General features: G+C 43.1%; 2 protein-coding genes across 2 annotated transcripts in view; both read left to right on the top strand.

Moving 5' to 3' along the window:
• The first annotated feature begins 409 nt into the window (after positions 1-409).
• On the top strand, positions 410-2,029 carry LOC129867290 (protein FAM32A-like). The gene is made up of 4 exons (XM_055940585.1): positions 410-576; positions 913-1,054; positions 1,198-1,251; positions 1,353-2,029. Exons 1-4 carry the CDS (start codon positions 425-427, stop codon positions 1,419-1,421), a joined length of 417 nt encoding a protein of 138 aa, XP_055796560.1. The 5' UTR covers positions 410-424; the 3' UTR covers positions 1,422-2,029.
• Positions 2,030-5,194: 3,165 nt separating this feature from the next.
• LOC129867291 (AP-1 complex subunit mu-1-like) overlaps positions 5,195-16,738 on the top strand; it is a 31,549-nt gene continuing 20,005 nt past the window's right edge. Inside the window, exons 1-7 of the mRNA XM_055940586.1 lie at positions 5,195-5,417; positions 9,958-10,114; positions 10,406-10,473; positions 10,713-10,843; positions 11,080-11,227; positions 11,417-11,543; positions 11,872-12,014. Coding sequence (XP_055796561.1) covers positions 5,376-5,417; positions 9,958-10,114; positions 10,406-10,473; positions 10,713-10,843; positions 11,080-11,227; positions 11,417-11,543; positions 11,872-12,014 — 816 coding nt within the window. The 5' untranslated portion in view covers positions 5,195-5,375. The remainder of the gene's footprint in view (positions 5,418-9,957; positions 10,115-10,405; positions 10,474-10,712; positions 10,844-11,079; positions 11,228-11,416; positions 11,544-11,871; positions 12,015-16,738) is intronic.

Genomic DNA, 16,738 nt, shown 5'->3' on the forward strand with positions numbered 1-16,738 from the left:
TCCGCCTGACAATGATCACACCTCCCAGTCGGATGTTTCTCCACCAATTTCAATGTACTATTTAGCCTTGTGTGTCCTAGTCTCAGCCTTGTGAGTACACTTTCCTCCCTTCTCTCTCGGCCTGAGGACTTCCCTGCCCCCACCTTTTCCTGGATCTTATACAGGTGTCTTACCTTAGTCTCTCTGTTACACAATTCTTGCCACTTTTAACCACTGTTCTTATTAACCCCTTGGCTTCTGATTTACTGATTGACAATTCCATCTCAACATTAGGATGTTTAAGAGCCTACTTGGCGATAATACCCACTTCCTCATTCCCCTCTACTCCCACATGAGCTGCTACCCAGAGGAACATAACAAATACCCCCATCGATTTAGACCTCCACTGTCTCTGATCAACACTCCAGTCTAGTTGGTGGCGGTAATGCGCCTTAAAGTTGTTTGCCAACCGCCATATAAATCCACAGAAGAAGAAGACGACGAATCCACAACAACAAAGATGTCGGATCAATACGCCACCGTTCAGAAAGGCTCCCTGAAATTGAAAGGGATTGGAGTTGTGTCCGCTGGTAAAAAGTATGTATTTCATGTTATTATTACTTATAAGTCAGTGTGCTCTAAAACCCATGTATCTCTTTCACCTTGGTCGGACATGAAAGAGTAGCTAGCTCTGTCCCTATTAACCAGCTAACGTTAAATTCGCTAACCAGCTAAAGTTAGCTTCGCTACAAGCACACATGGCAACAACAGCAACATCATCGGTTGTTCACTGTAAATTGTTACATACATAGCTAGTGTCAGCCTATTCATGTAGCTTTAAGTGCAAGTAAGCAGACATGTAGGCCTAATCTAGTATTTCCCTCAAAGCTTTAGCTGGTGTAACGTTACCTACCTTCTTATTTATTTTTTTAGAAAGAAGAAGAAGGACAAAGAGAAGAAGCGTTTGGAGCAGCAAATTAATACAAATCGAAACGAAGAGGAGGAGACCAAGAGTGGATACATTGACAAAAGAACACCAGCTCAAATTGCATTTGACAAGATGCAAGAGAAGAGGGTAATACTCATTGTTCTAGCTAAATGTATTGTCCAACTGATGTTAAAGCACTGAAATAGATACAATGTTGGTCATGGGATGAAATGCTTAAAGTTTAAAATACCATTATTCACCCCCCCCCCCCCCCCTTTCATTTCTTTAAGCAAATGGAGAGGATTTTGAACAAAGCAGAAAAAACTCACAAGAGGAGAGTTGAGGTAAGACTTTTTATTATTTTATGCAGTTACTGTAATTCAGAAAATATGCTTGGAGATTTGAGTTGAGGCATTTACTATAAACAACAGTATTTTTGTTGCAGGATTTCAACCGTCACCTGGACAGCCTGACAGAACATTACGATATTCCTAAAGTCAGCTGGACCAAATGAAGAGGACTACTGGATCACTATTTTAGAATATGCTTTAAAAGTTCCTTTTATGCCCATTGTGACACATTTGTTGTTTGTTAATATGTAATTTGGGTCAGTTCTTAAATTCACTCTGGCTATCTCCTCAGATTTAAGAGCACTCATCTGTGTGCCAAAGCGCAGAATAACTGATGAATTTGCTAATGCTGTTGAATAGGCCAGATTGTTGCCAGCAGCACAGTTATTCACCAACGCTCTGGATAACATGAAAACAGCCTAACCAGCTCTGCTAGGGCGAGTAAAATGATCAGTGAGGTGTTCTCTCATTTGTGTCTGGAAGTAGCTAGCCAATGTTAGGCAGTTAGCTTGGGTGCTTTACTGCCGTGTAAGGTCAGAACGCTCCAATCAATCCTACTCCTCGGCCAGAGCTTCCAGTGTATGCTCTGAATTCATGAATAGACAATCTTACAACGCTCTGAATTTACAAATGCCCAGAGTGCACTCCAGAGTGACTTTACGAACACACCCTTTGTGAATACATTTGTTCCAAATGCTGAATTATACTAGATTATACAAGAATGCTGTTGTAATCATGTGTATTTGATTAAAGTGAGCTACCTTTCCTTGTATTTGGAAATTCATTAATTTATACGCCATAATGTTGATTGTAATTATTGACTGTGTGTAGTTAGTTGCTGTAAAGATTGCACAATGACATTTAGTTGGTATTTTCCACAGGCTGAGCTGCAGAACCATCTATTTGTAAAGTAGAGGCATAGAGATCCTACAATTATTATAGCCCCAAATTGTTGGAGTATGTGTGCTGATCTCAGATAAGCTTTGGCCCTTAGATCATAATGAATATGATTATATGTACAGATCCTTGACCAGCACTCCTATTCTGAAACGCATTGTGTATACCCGCCCTGGTCTCTTATACCACCACATGCATAAATAAGTACTGTGTAGTCTCTAAAATAATTCTAATATGTAATAGAAAACAATATCGACCAAATGATGTCTTATGTATGAATGAAACATTTGTCTTGGAAAAGGTGTTGCTAGAACATAGTTTCCAACTCTAGCGGTGGTTTCGGGGTAGAGAGAAGTTGCGAGGGCAGCATGGAGAGGAGGAGCATAAAGTGATTCTGAAGTTTAGGGAGGAAGGGGGAGTTGGGGTGATGAGTCTGTGAAGGTTGTGATACAAGAGTTGATTGGGGAAGTTGTCAATGCTAAAGTGTTAAGAGATGGGAGCTTGTTGGTGCTCTGTAAGGACATGGCGCAGAGGGAAAAAGCTCTGCGTGAAGTAAATAGGGAAGTGCAAGGTGGTGTCTAGCAGCTGGCCTGGTCAAGCAGGGAATCAGTGGATTAAAGGGGTGATGACAGGAGTGCCTTGGCACTAAAGAGGTAAGCGTCAACTTGAGAAGGCATTGTAGTAAACACTCAAAGATTGCAAGCAACAAGGGGTGGCGTTAGGGTAGATAGCCCATCTATTCTGTTAAACTTCAAGGCCCGGGTCCTGCCAAATAAAGCAACCATAGGATGTATGAGCTATTATGTGAGGGTTTATGTCCCGAAGCCTTTAAGATGTAATAACTGCCAGAGGTTTGGCCATGTGGCAACAGCATGTAAAGAGAAAATCAGGTGTGCCAGGTGTGGAGGGGAGGATGAGTATGGGAAGTGTGGGGATGGTGGAAGGGCGACACGTGTGGGAGATGATTAAGAGGATGAGTGGAGTCACAAGGTGGTGGGATTATCCAGTGTTGACGAGTGGGGATGATATGGCAGTAACAGACGAGAAGGCAGAGATAATTGACAAAGCGTTCATCCAAATGCATAGCTCGGCAAATTTGTCAGAGGAGGGAGGGAGAGAGAGAGAACGAGAGAGGAGATCCCTGGAGTGCTGGATAGGAGGGAGGATGTAAATGATGCATTGAATGCACCATTTACCATGGCAGAGATGAAAAGGGCAATAGGTAAGGCTGGGTTAACTTCACCTGGGAAAGATGAGGTGTGCTATGTTATGTTAGCCCATCTTAGTGATGAGGCACTGGATAAGGTATTGGTGTTGTACAACAGAGTGTGGGAGGAGGGGATACTACCAGGCAGCTGGAAGGAGGCAGTAGTGGTACCAATCCGGAAGCCAGGGAAGGACGCAATGAGGCCAACATGTTATCGGCCAATAGCTTTAACATCACATGTATTTAAGATTATGGAGCGTATGATTTCGGTGAGGCTAACTTACTTCCTGGATAACAGTGGGCTAGTATATACCCTGTCAGAGTGGGTTCAGGAAGGGTAGGGGAACTATGGACCCAGTGCTCTGCTTAGAAGCAGAGGTCACGAAGGCTCAGGTGAACAAGGAGACTGTTGTAGCTATCTTTTCAGTCGTGTAAAGTATTTAAGTAAAAATAATTTAAAGTACTACTTAACTAGTTTTTTAGGTTATCTGTACTTTACCATTAATATTTTTGACAACTTTTACTTCACTGGAGATAGGGGATATGCCATTGCAGATTAGGAGACAGCATCTGGCAATTAATTATTGGGTCAACCTACAGGAACATGGGGTGTCTCATCCTGCGAAAGGGATTTTACAGGCATGCTGGGAACATGAGTGAGGACAGAACACAAGCTTTGGGTCGGTGGGTAATACCCAGGTGAAGGAGATAGGACTATATGGAAGGGAGTTCAGTCCAACGGTAGCTATTCCTATAAATCTACCTCGCCCCTACTCCTGCCTCCAGTAGTTCTAGAAGTGTTGGAGAGACTACAGAAAGATAGGGATGGTGTTGATCCATCTGATTTGTTTAAGAGATGTCTGTATACTGTGTATCAGGATTTTGTGGCCATTTACACAGATGGTTCAAAAGATAGTGCAGGAATGTGGGGTGGCAGTCAGGAAACATATTACAGATCATCTTGCTGTATATACGGCGGAGCTGATGGCCATACTGTTGGCCTTGCAGTGGGTGGAGGAAGTCAAGCCAGCCAGAGTAATTATTTGCTCTGATTCATGTGCAGTGTTGATGAGTCTGCAGTCCTTTAGCTCAGGTAGCAGACAACGCCTACTTTATGAAGTTCTACAAATCCATTGCAGGATTAGATAGATGGGTATACAGATAAGATTTACTTGGGTCCCAGACCATGTGGGGCTGGAGGGGACTGAGGCAGTTGATGTACTGGCTAAACAAGCACTTAGTAGTAGGGATGTTGTAGTTTCAGTAAGCAAAGCAGAGGCAAAAAGCCTGATATGGACAGTGATGGTGGAGAGATGGCAGGAGCAGTGGAATAGAGATACTAAGGGCGGGCATTTATTTAAAGTTCGGGGGAAAGTCGGGGAGGGGAGGACGGCAGGAAGGGACAGAAGAGAGGAGGCTATTTTTACAAGATTACGGGTGGGACACAGCCAGTTGAATAAGACTTTAAATGTGATTGGAAAGCATCCAACGGGAAAGTGTGATTATTGCCAGGAAACAGAGACCGTGGAGCATGTATTGTTACAGTGTGGGTAGGATCAGAGGGATAGAGAGAGGCTTAGATCTAGTATGAGGGAGAAGGAGATACAGGAAATTAGTTTAAAGAGTATATTGGGTGGAACTTCATTAGATATAGTCTCAAGTACTTTATATTTTTTGAGCAACGGGGCTGGCAGGTAGGATTTCGTTTATCCTTGTCTCTGGCTCACACTCGAGTAGAGTAGGTGGCGGTAATGCACCATAACGTTGGATGCCAACCGCCGATAAACCCCACCGAAGAAGGCGGTGACAGCTTCCCGGAAGTGGCGCATATAACGTTTTGTGTCTTCTGGTTTGTGAAGTGACGTGTGCACAAAACCCGGTCAATGGTAGCGAAAAACACCTAGCACCCCTAGTTGGATGCTACCCTACCGCATTTTTTTTATATTGTAATATTTAGATATTATAAATATATTTATCACCAACTCGTGGTAAGCTACGGCGAACTAGAAGCAAAATGTCAGCAAGTGCTGTTTACGTGTTAGACCTCAAAGGCAAGGTAAGAGGACATGACAGATTTGGGTTAGCTAACGTTAGCTAGCTAGCTAAATAACAAGTGTTTCACATTAAAATGTTTAGATAATAATGAGTTGCACGATTTGATGAACAAGTTACAATATAAAGCTAGCTAGTTTACGTTATAAGAAAAATATAGAGTATTGAATTTGAGAGCTTTATGTTGACATGGGAAAGTAGTGATGGGAAACCGAGGCTTTCTGAAGCCTTTGGGGCTTTTACCAAATTGTGCCGAAAAACGGTTAATTACTCGGAGCTTTTTAACAATTCACGTTAGTGATGATCGTCGGTGCCAAGCGTGCCGGTTCCAGTACACATTTTTTTGTTGTTAAAATGTATGAACTCACATACATAAGTCGTTCTGGATAAGAGCGTCTGCTAAGTGACTAAAATGTAAATGACATCTTCTGGTCAGCAATGAAAAGTACCGTTTGATGTTTTATACGTTTTTTCCCACACTATTCATCAAATTTCAATGGTGCAGCGGTTATTCGCTCGTCTTCGTAGCCTACAATTAGTTACCATTGCACCTTACATTATGCTTTCCTTTTTTTTGCTTTGAATCACATTTTTTTGCTATCAAAAACGGAATCTATGGTATTATCTAAGATCCTTAAGACAAGTAATTGTTTAAAGCTGCAATGTGTAGGTTTTTGGGCGACCCAACAAAATTTGCATAGAAAAGTAAGTTATAGATCAGTCATTCTCGGTGAAAGCAAGTAAGACGAGGTTGATCTGTTCTACGTGTGCTATTTCTATGCTTTACGGTCTTAAGTTTTACTTTTCATTATTTTACTTTCGGTTTGGTACACGAGCTTCAAACAGCTGAAAATACAATATTTTTGGTTATGGAAAATATATTTCACAGCAGTTTAGATCGACCTGGCCAAGGCGTTCGACTCTGTCAATCACCGCATTCTTATCGGCATTCTCAACAGCCTTGGTTTCTCAAATGACTGCCTGGCCTGGTTCACCAACTACTTCTCAGACAGAGTTCAATGTGTCAAATTGGAGGGCTTGTTGTCCGGACCTCTGGCAGTCTCTATGGGGGTACCACAGGGTTCAATTCTCGGGCCGACTCTCTTCTCTGTATATATATCAACGATGTCGCTCTTGCTGCGGGTGATTCCCTGATCCATCTCTACGCAGACGACACCATTCTGTATACATCTGGCCCTTCTTTGGACATTGTGTTAACTAACCTCCAAACGAGCTTCAATGCCATACAACACTCCTTCCATGGCCTCCAACTGCTCTTAAACGCTAGTAAAACCAAATGCATGCTTTTCAACCGTTCACTGCCCACACCCGCCCACCCGTCTAGCATCACTACTCTGGACGGTTCTACCTTAGAATATGTGGACAACTACAAATACCTAGGTGTCTGGCTAGACTATAAACTCTCCTTCCAGACTCATATTAAAAATCTCCAATCCAAAACATCTCCAGTTCCTATTTTGCAACAAAGCCGGCTTCACTCACGCCGCCAAACATACCCTCGTAAAACTGACTATCCTACCGATCCTCGACTTCGGCGATGTCATTTACAAAATAGCTTCCAGTACTCTCCTCAGAAAACTGGATGCGGTCTATCACAGTCCCATCCGTTTTGTCTCCAATGCCCCTTATACCACCCACCAATGCGAACTGTATGCTCTAGTCGGCTGGCCCTCGCTACATATTAGTCGCCAGACCAACTGGCTCCAGGTCATCGATAAGTCTGTTAGGTAAAGCTCCGCCTTATCACAGCTCACTGGTCACGATAACAACACCCACCCGTAGCACGCGCTCCTGCAGGTATATCTCACTGGTCATCCCCAAAGCCAACACCTCTTTGGCCGCCTTTCCTTCCAGTTCTCTGCTGCCAATGACTGGAACGAATTGCAAAAATCGCTGAAGCTGGAGACTTATATTTCCCTCACTAACTTTAAACATCAGCTATCTGAGCAGCTAACCGATCGCTGCAGCTGTACATAGCCCATCTGTAAATAGCCCACCCAATCTACCTACCTCAGCCCCATATTGTTTCTATTTACTTTGCTGCTCTTTTGCACACCAGTATTTCTATTTGCACATCACCATCTGCTCATCTATCACTCCAGTGTTATTTTGCTAAATTAAGTACTTTTGCTACTATGGCCTATTTATTGCCTTACCACCTCACACCATTTGCACACACTGTATATAGACTTTATTTTTTCTATCGTTTTATTGATAGTACGCTTGTTTATTCCATGTGTAACTCTGTGTTGTTTGTGTCGAACTGCTTTGCTTTATCTTGGCCAGGTCGCAGTTGTAAATGAGAACTTGTTTTCAACTAGCTTACCTGGTTAAATAAAGGTAAAATACAATGATTCTCTACACTACACTTGCCTGTTTTGTCACACACACTGAAATTAGGTAAACTATTAGAATTTTAACAACCAGGAAGTGACTGAGCAGTGTCTGTGTAACGGATGTGAAATGGCTAGCTAGTTAGCGGGTGCGCGCTAGTAGCATTTCAATCAGTTACGTCACTTGCTCTGAGACTTAAGTAGTGTTGCCCCTTGCTTTGCAAGAGCCGTGGCCTTTGTGGAGCGATGGGTAGCGATGCTTCGTGGGCAACCGTTGTTGTGTGCAGAAGGTCCCTGGTTCGCGCCCGTGTCGGGGCGAGGGGACGACGTAAAGTTATACTGTTACATTGATGCTGTTGACCCGGATCACTGGTTGCTGCGGAAAAGGAGGAGGTTGAAAGGGGGGTGAGTGTAACGGATGTGAAATGGCTAGCTAGTTAGCGGGTGCGCGCTAGTAGCATTTCAATCAGTTACGTCACTTGCTCTGAGACTTAAGTAGTGTTGCCCCTTGCTTTGCAAGGGCCGTGGCTTTTGTGGAGCGATGGGTAACGACGCTTCGTGGGTGTCAGTTGTTGATGTGTGCAGAAGGTCCCTGGTTCGCGCCCGGGTCGGGGCGAGGGGACGAAGTAAAGTTTATACTGTTACATCTGCATAGTGCATATTTGAGTAACAATGTGCAGAAATGATGTGGTGTCGCATAAAACACATTTTTTTTTTTAAATGCCTTCGCCCCATTCCCTGTCATTTGAGTGTTCTAGACCCCGCGACTACCTGCTGAGCTATCGTTCATGTGACGCTACATGAAAAAGTCTATATACGGTACATTGTAAGTACGGTGTCCAGTAGAGGTCCGTGTTTGAAAGAAGCTTGGAGTCATAGAATTCACCGGAACCACGGCGACATCAGTGGCATCTCGCATTTTGCAACACACGTTTGAAAAACCATGTGATCAAACAAATCTTCGGACATCATTGATCAAGTAATAATGTTCCTTTTGAAACGATCAGATCAGTAGTGCTTTGAAAACCGCGGGAAAATAATGTTACTTAGCTAGCTACCCCACCAGCTTTTGAATGGACTGTTTCATTGGATCACGTGATGCATTAAAGACAAATTCTGCAATGAAGGTGATTATGATAATGGTGGTGGCCTTGTGAATAGTAGACGAGAGGTGTTATAATCCATGGTTGTCGTGACCACCAACTGTTGCCCTCATCCAAAGGCTAATTTATTAGGTACACCCGTCTCCTACCGGGTCGGTACCCCCTTTTCCTCCAGAACAGCCGGAATGCTTCGGTGCATGGAAACATTGCTCAATTGATATCAAGGGACCTAACGTGTGCCAGGAAAACATTCCCCACACCATTACACCACCGCGATCAGCCTGTACCTTTGACACAGCCACGATGTGGCCATGGACTCATGCATCTTATGCCAAATCCTGACTCTGCCATCAGCATGACGCAACAGGAACTGGAATTCGTTGGACCGCTCCTCAATAGTCCAGTGGTGATCGCGTGTCCACGAGTCGTTTTTGCTGATAACCATGTATGGGCCTCTGCTGCAATAGCCCGTCCGTGATAAGGACCGGCGAGTTGTGCGTTACGAGATTCCATTCTGCACACCACTGTTGTACTGTGCCATTATTTGCCTGTTTGTGGCTTGCAAGAGTCTTGCCATTCTCCTTCAACCTCTCATCAATGAGCTGTTTTCACCCACAGGGCTGCTGATGACTGGATGTTTTTTGTTTATTGCAGCATTCTAAGTAAATCCTAAACATAGTTGTGTGTGGAAAGTCCAACACGCCCTGCACCGACGATCATACCACGATCAGTCTCTTAGGTCACTCGCTTTGCCCATTCTAACGTCGAATCGAACATTAACTGGATGCCTCTGTCTGCCTGCTTTTTATAGCAAGCCACATCCACGTCACTCAACGTACATAGGAGCGAACCATTTGAACCAGGTGGTGTGCCTAAAAAAAACTGTCCGCTGTGTGTGACAAGCTCAAATGCATAGTCCAATTATGTAGATTTTTGTGTTCCATATCAAGGACAATGGAAGATATGAATACATTGCCAGTGATTCCTGTTCAGGATGTCGTCAGGAGACACAGGCGATGTAGATGTCCTAACATGAAGGATAGAGAAAGTGAGAGTAAGTTCCTGTTGTTTTGTTTCACCTTTTCAGGTGCTGGTTTGCCGTAACTACAGAGGAGATGTGGACATGTCAGAGATTGAGCACTTTATGCCCATCCTCATGGACAGAGAGGAGGAGGGTAACTTATCCCCTATCCTGGCCCACGGAGGTGTCCGCTTCATGTGGATCAAACACAACAACCTGTACCGTATCCTTACTGCCACTCACTCATCCTACTACTGCCTCAATATTCCTTTGCCTTTCCAATATTAGAGCACCCAATACAAATGGGAAAATTATACTTGCGCTTGGTAAAAGGGAGTGATGGTTAGTTTGATTGCTTATGTCAAATATACTACTACTCCCTGAGAGCTCACAAAAGGATCACTTCCAGTAAATACCACTTTCAGTTATTTCTCAAACTGACCTCCTTTTCCAGCTCATGTTAGTTTTACTTATCAACCCCACATCAACTTCACCTTAATATATTTTCAATCAGTTGTAGCAACGTCTAAGAAAAATGCTTGTGTCTCATTGGTCTTCTCTTTCCTCTACAAAATTATTCAGGTGAGTTGCATATTTTGTCTATTATGCGGTATAAAATGGTGTCCAATGGAGTGTTTACTATGGAGGGTGATGAAAATCGTAGTCTTATTTGGCCAATTATTACCCATATGTTATTACAGATGTTTAACTGGTAAGAAATGTGTTATAGCTTGTCTTTAAATTATTATATGATGCACTGCTACCAACTTCATGAGAAAATGCAGGTGGGTAACTTTATTCAAGTCCTTTTGTCTCTTCAGGTTTTCTCAGAGTATTTTAAGGAGTTGGAAGAGGAGAGTATCAGAGATAACTTTGTCATCATCTATGAGTTGATGGATGAGTTGATGGACTTTGGCTACCCCCAGACCACTGACAGCAAGATCCTTCAAGAGTGAGTATCCTCTCCAGCCCTTAATCAGTCTCCTAAACTCTGTACAAACCTATGTTTTGCTTCCATTAAACATTTTCAAATTCCTCCAAGTTAAACACAAGATACGTAGTGATCTACAGTAGTGTATGTACCGTAAATCTAGAATTTCACCTAAGCACCCAGTATGGCTGCAGACAGAGTGGTATCTGTCATTGTTGTCCTATCCTCTCACCCTGTTTGTCTCTGTTGGTTTTTAGGTACATCACCCAAGAGGGGCACAAGCTAGACACGGGGGGCCCGCGCCCCCCTGCAACCGTCACCAACGCAGTGTCCTGGAGGTCAGAGGGCATCAAGTACAGGAAGAACGAAGTCTTCCTGGACGTCATTGAGTCTGTTAATCTTCTGGTGAGGCGCCTTGTCACGTTGTGTTCTAACACTCCCTTCCCTCTAATACAGTCGTGGCTTGCAATGTTTATTTTTGTCTATGACAAAATCATTCAGTGTTTTATTGAAATACTATCAACCATTTGATCTTAGACACATTTGAGCAATTGTTGTAAAATGACTACTTCCCCTTTTCTCATGGATGTGCAGGTCAGTGCGAATGGTAACGTGCTGCGCAGTGAGATCGTGGGCTCCATCAAGATGCGGGTGTTCCTGTCAGGGATGCCTGAGCTGCGTCTGGGGCTCAACGACAAAGTTCTCTTTGAGAACACTGGACGTGAGTTCCTCTGCACTGTTTACCACTGAATGGGTTACAGTTCAGTTAAAAGCCAAATGCATGTAGACTTCAAAGCTGCTTCTGTGTGGATTCTCAGCCCTAACTTTAGACACTTAGCCTTTTGCTCACAATTTCCCATAGACAGCAATGCATGATTTTCAAGACAGTTGGAGTTGTGCACACATCTCAAGTTAGGATTCAGCTCTTACCTCTAAATCTATTTCAATTAAACATAGCTTTCATTTTTCTCAGAACTGTACTTGTACCAAGACCAATCCTCTAATGCCCTCCAACTCTCCATATTTTTCTATTGCTGTGCTCATCACAGGTGGGAAGAGTAAATCAGTGGAGCTGGAGGACACGAAGTTCCACCAGTGTGTGCGTCTGTCCCGCTTTGAGAATGACCGCACCATTTCTTTCATTCCTCCCGATGGAGAGTTTGAGCTCATGTCCTACCGCCTCAACACACACGTATGTACTGTATCAGAGACGGGCCAGTTTAATTGCATAAGATGGGCTTGTCATTATAGTTTGTTTTCCCGGACAAAGATTAAGTGTAGTCTTAGACTAATAATGGAGTTTCTCCATTGAAAGGGCTTTAATAAATATACAGTGCATTGGGAAAGTATTCAGAACCCTTGTCTTTTCCAACATGTTATGTTACAGCCTGATTATAAAATGTATTAAATTGTTTTTCCCCCTAATCAAATGTATTTATATAGCCCTTCTTACATCAGCTGATATATCAAAGTGCTGTACAGAAACCCAGCCTAAAACCCCAAACAGCAAACAATGCAGGTGTAGAAGCACGGTGGCTAGGAAAAACTCCCTAGAAAGGCCAAAACCTACGAAGAATCCTAAAGAGGAACCAGGCTATAAGGGGTGGCCAGTCCTCTTCTGGCTGTGCCGGGTGGAGATTATAACAGAACATGGACAAGATGTTCAAATGTTCATAAATGACCAGCATGGTCAAATAATAATAATTACAGTAGTTGCAACAAGTCAGCACCTCAGGAGTAAATGTCAGTTGGCTTTTCATAGCCGATCATTGAGAGTATGACAGCAGGTCTGGGACAGGTAGCACGTCCGGTGAACAGGTCAGGGTTCCATAGCCGTAGGCAGAACAGTTGAAACTGGAGCAGCAGCACAGCCTGGTGGACTGGGGACAGCAAGGAGTCATCAGGCCAGGTAGTCCTGAGGCATGGTCCTAGGGCTCAGGTCCTCAGAGAGAGAAAGAGGGAATTAGCGAGAGCATACTTAAATTCACACAGGACACCGGATAAGATAGGAGAAATACTCCAGGTATAACAGACTGACCCTAGCCCCCAGACACATTTTATTTATTTATCTGCTATTTTACCAGGTAGGTTGACTGAGAACACATTCTCATTTACAGCAACAACCTGGGGAATCGTTACAGGGGAGAGGAGGGAAATGAATGAGCCAATTGTAAACTGGGGATTATTAGGCAACCGTGATGGTTTGAGGGCCGGATTGGGAATTTAACCAGGACACCGGGGTTAACACCCCTACTCTTACGATAAGTTCCATGGGATCTTTAATGACCTCAGAGAGTCAGGACACCCGTTTAACGTCCCATCTGAAAGACGGCACCCTACACAGGGCAGTGTCTAAACTACTGCAGCATAAATACTGGAGGCTGAGACAGGAGGGGTCAGGAGACACTGTGGCCCCATCCAATCATACCCCCGGACAGGGCCAAACAGGCAGGATATAACCCCACCCAATTTGCCAAAGCACAGCCCCCACACCAATAGAGGGATATCTTCAACCACCAACTTACCATCCTGAGACAAGGCCGAGTGGAGCCCACAAAGATCTCCGCCACGGCTCAACCCAAGGGGGGGCGCCAACCCAGACAGGAAGACCACGTCAGCGACTCAACCCACTCAATTGACGCACCCCTCTTAGGGACGGCATGGAAGAACACCAGTAAGCCAGTGACTCAGCCCCTGTAATAGGGTTAGAGGCAGAGAATCCCAGTGGAGAGAGGGGAACCGGCCAGGCAGAGACAGCAAGGGCAGTTCGTTGCTCCAGAGCCTTTCCGTTCACCTTCACACTCCTGGGCCAGAATACACTCAATCATATGACCTACTGAAGAGATAAGTCTTCAGTAAAGACTTAAAGGTTGAGACCGAGTCTGCGTCTCTCACATGTGTAGGCAGACCATTCCATAAAAATGGAGCTCTATAGGAGAAAGCCCTGCCTCCAGCTGTTTGCTTAGAAATTCTAGGGACAATTAGGAGGCCTGCATCTTGTGATCGTAGCGTACGTGTAGGTATGTACGGCAGGACCAAATCGGAAAGATGGCTAGGAGCAAGCCCATGTAATGCTTTGTAGGTTAGCAGTAAAACCTTAATCAGCCCTTGCCTTAACAGGAAGCCAGTGTATGGAGGCTAGCACTGGAGTAATATGATCCAATTTTTTGGTTCTAGTCAGGATTCTAGAAGCCGTGTTTAGCACTAACGGAAGTTTATTTAGTGCTTTATCCGGGTAACCGGGAAGTAGAGCATTGCAGTAGTCTAACATAGAAGTAACAAAAGCATGGATTAATTTTTCTGCATCATTTTTGGACAGAGTTTCAGATTTTTGCAATGTTATGTAGATGGAAAAAGCTGTCCTTGAAACAGTCTTGATATGTTTGTCAAAAGAGAGATCAGGGTCCAGAGTAATGCTGAGGTCCTTCACAGTTTTATTTGAGACGACTGTACAACCATCAAGATTAATTGTCAGATTCAACAGAAGATATCTTTGTTTCTTGGGACCTAGAACAAGCATCTCTGTTTTGTCCGAGTTTAAAAGTAGAACGTTTGCAGCCATCCACTTCCTTATGTCTGAAACACAGGCTTCCAGCGAGGGCAATTTTGGGGCTTCACCATGTTTCATTGAAATGTACAGCTGTGTGTCACCTGCATAGCAGTGAAAGTTAACGTTATGTTTTCGATTTACATCCCCAAGAGGTAAAATATATAGTGAAAACAATAGTGGTCCTAAAACGGAACCTTGAGGAACACCGAAATGTACAGTTGATTTGTCAGAGGACAAACCATTCACAGAGAGAAATGTATATCTTTCCGACAGATAAGATCTAAACCAGGCCAGAACTTGTCCGTGTAGACCAATTTTGGTTTCCAATCTTTCCAAAAGAATGTGGTGATCGATGGTATCAAAAGCAGCACTAAGGTCTAGGAGCACGAGGACAGATGCAGAGCCTCGGTCTGATGCCATTAAAAGGTAATTTACCACCTTCACAAGTGCAGTCTCAGTGCTATGATGGGGTCTAAAACCAGACTCGTATACATTGTTTGTCTTCAGGAAGGCAGTGTGCAACAGCTTTTTCAAAGATTTTAGAGAGGAATGGAAGATTCGATATAGGCCGATTTAGTTTAAATAAATATTTTCTGGGTCAAGGTTTGGCTTTTTCAAGAGAGGCTTTATTACTGCCACTTTTAGTGAGTTTGGTACACATCCAGTGGATAGAGAGCCGTTTATTATGTTCAAGATAGGAGGGCCAAGCACAGGAAGCAGCTCTTTCAGTACGTAGTTTAGTTGGAATAGGGTCCAGTATGCAGCTTGAAGGTTTAGAAGTCATGATTATTTTCATCATTGTGTCAAGAGATATAGTACTAAAACACTTAAGTGTCACTTAACACTTAAGTGTCTCTCCTGGCAGAGTTGTGCAGACTCAGGACAACTAAGCAGATTTAAAACCTGTCTAGGCCAGGGGTGCCGCTAGCGGCACTCCTCCCACATTCCACTGAAAAGGCAGGGCGCGAAATTCAAAAAAAATATTTTTTTTAAATATTTAACTTTCACACATTAACAAGTCCAATACAGCTAATGAAAGATACAGATCGTGTGAATCCAGCCAACATGTCCGATTTTTAAAATGTTTTACAGGGAAGACACAATATGTAAATCTATTAGCTAAACACCTTAGCATAAGACACCATTTTTTCTTTGTCCACCAACACCAGTAGCTATCACCAATTCGGCTAAACTAAGATATTGATAGCCACTAACCAAGAAAAAACCTCATCAGATGACAGTCTGATAACATATTTATGGTATAGGATAGGTTTTGTTAGAAAAATGTGCATATTTCAGGTAGATATCATAGTTTACAATTGCACCCACCGTCACAAATCGACTAGAATAAATACATAGAGCAACGTGTATTACCTAATTACTAATCATAAAACATTTCGTAAAAATACACAGCATACACTAATCGAAAGACACAGATCCTGTGAATAAAGACAATATTTCAGATTTTCTAAGTGTCTTACAGCGAAAACACAATAAATCGTTATATTAGCATACCACATGTGCAAACATTACCAGAGCATTGATTCTAGCCAAAGAGAGCGATAACGTCAACATCGCCAAAATATATTAATTTTTTCACTAACCTTCTCAGAATTCTTCAGATGACACTCCTGTAACATCATATTACAACATACATATAGAGTTTGTTCGAAAATGTGCATATTTAGCCACCAAAATCATGGTTAGACAATGACAAAAGTTGCCCAGCTGGTCAGAAAATGTCGTGCGCCATATTAGACAGTGATCTAGTCGTATACATAAATACTCATAAACGTGACTAAAAAATATAGGGTGGACAGCGATTGATAGACAATTTAATTCTTAATACAATCGCTGATTTACATTTTTTAAATTAACCTTACTTTTCAATACAGTTTGCGCCAAGCGAAGCTACATCTAACAAAATGGCGGCATAAGCGATTAACATTTTTCGACAAACACGATTTATCATAATAAATTGCTCTTACTTTGAGCTGTTCTTCCATCAGAATCTTGGGCTATGAATCCTTTCTTGGGTCTAATCGTCTTTTGGTCGAAAGCTGTCCTCTTCCCATGTGGAAATGCCCACTGCGTACGGCATGAACTGGAAACGTGCCCAGAGCTTGAAATTGTCTCAGAAAGAAATGTCCCAAAATCGCACTAAATGGATATAAATTGCTATAAAACGGTTTAAATTAACTACCTTATGATGTCTTTAACACCTATTACAAGTAAAAACATGACCGGAGAAATATTACTGGCTACACTAAAGCTTGGAAAAAGAGCAGGTCGGTGTCCACCGCGCGTCCGGCGCAGCTGGAAAAGAGTTACTACCTACACGTTGATCTGTTTTATAGAGGCTGTGA

Source organism: Salvelinus fontinalis, chromosome 12 (assembly GCF_029448725.1).
Source record: "Salvelinus fontinalis isolate EN_2023a chromosome 12, ASM2944872v1, whole genome shotgun sequence".
Lineage (NCBI taxonomy): Eukaryota > Metazoa > Chordata > Actinopteri > Salmoniformes > Salmonidae > Salvelinus > Salvelinus fontinalis.

Excerpts from the sequence above, each read along its gene's own strand:
- LOC129867290 (XM_055940585.1), top strand. The coding sequence starts at position 425 with ATGCGCCTTAAAGTTGTTTGCCAACCGCCATATAAATCCACAGAAGAA. Across the intron at positions 577-912 it reads GTTGTGTCCGCTGGTAAAAA|AAAGAAGAAGAAGGACAAAG; the intron begins GTATGTATTTCA and ends TTATTTTTTTAG. Across the intron at positions 1,252-1,352 it reads CTCACAAGAGGAGAGTTGAG|GATTTCAACCGTCACCTGGA; the intron begins GTAAGACTTTTT and ends TTTTTGTTGCAG.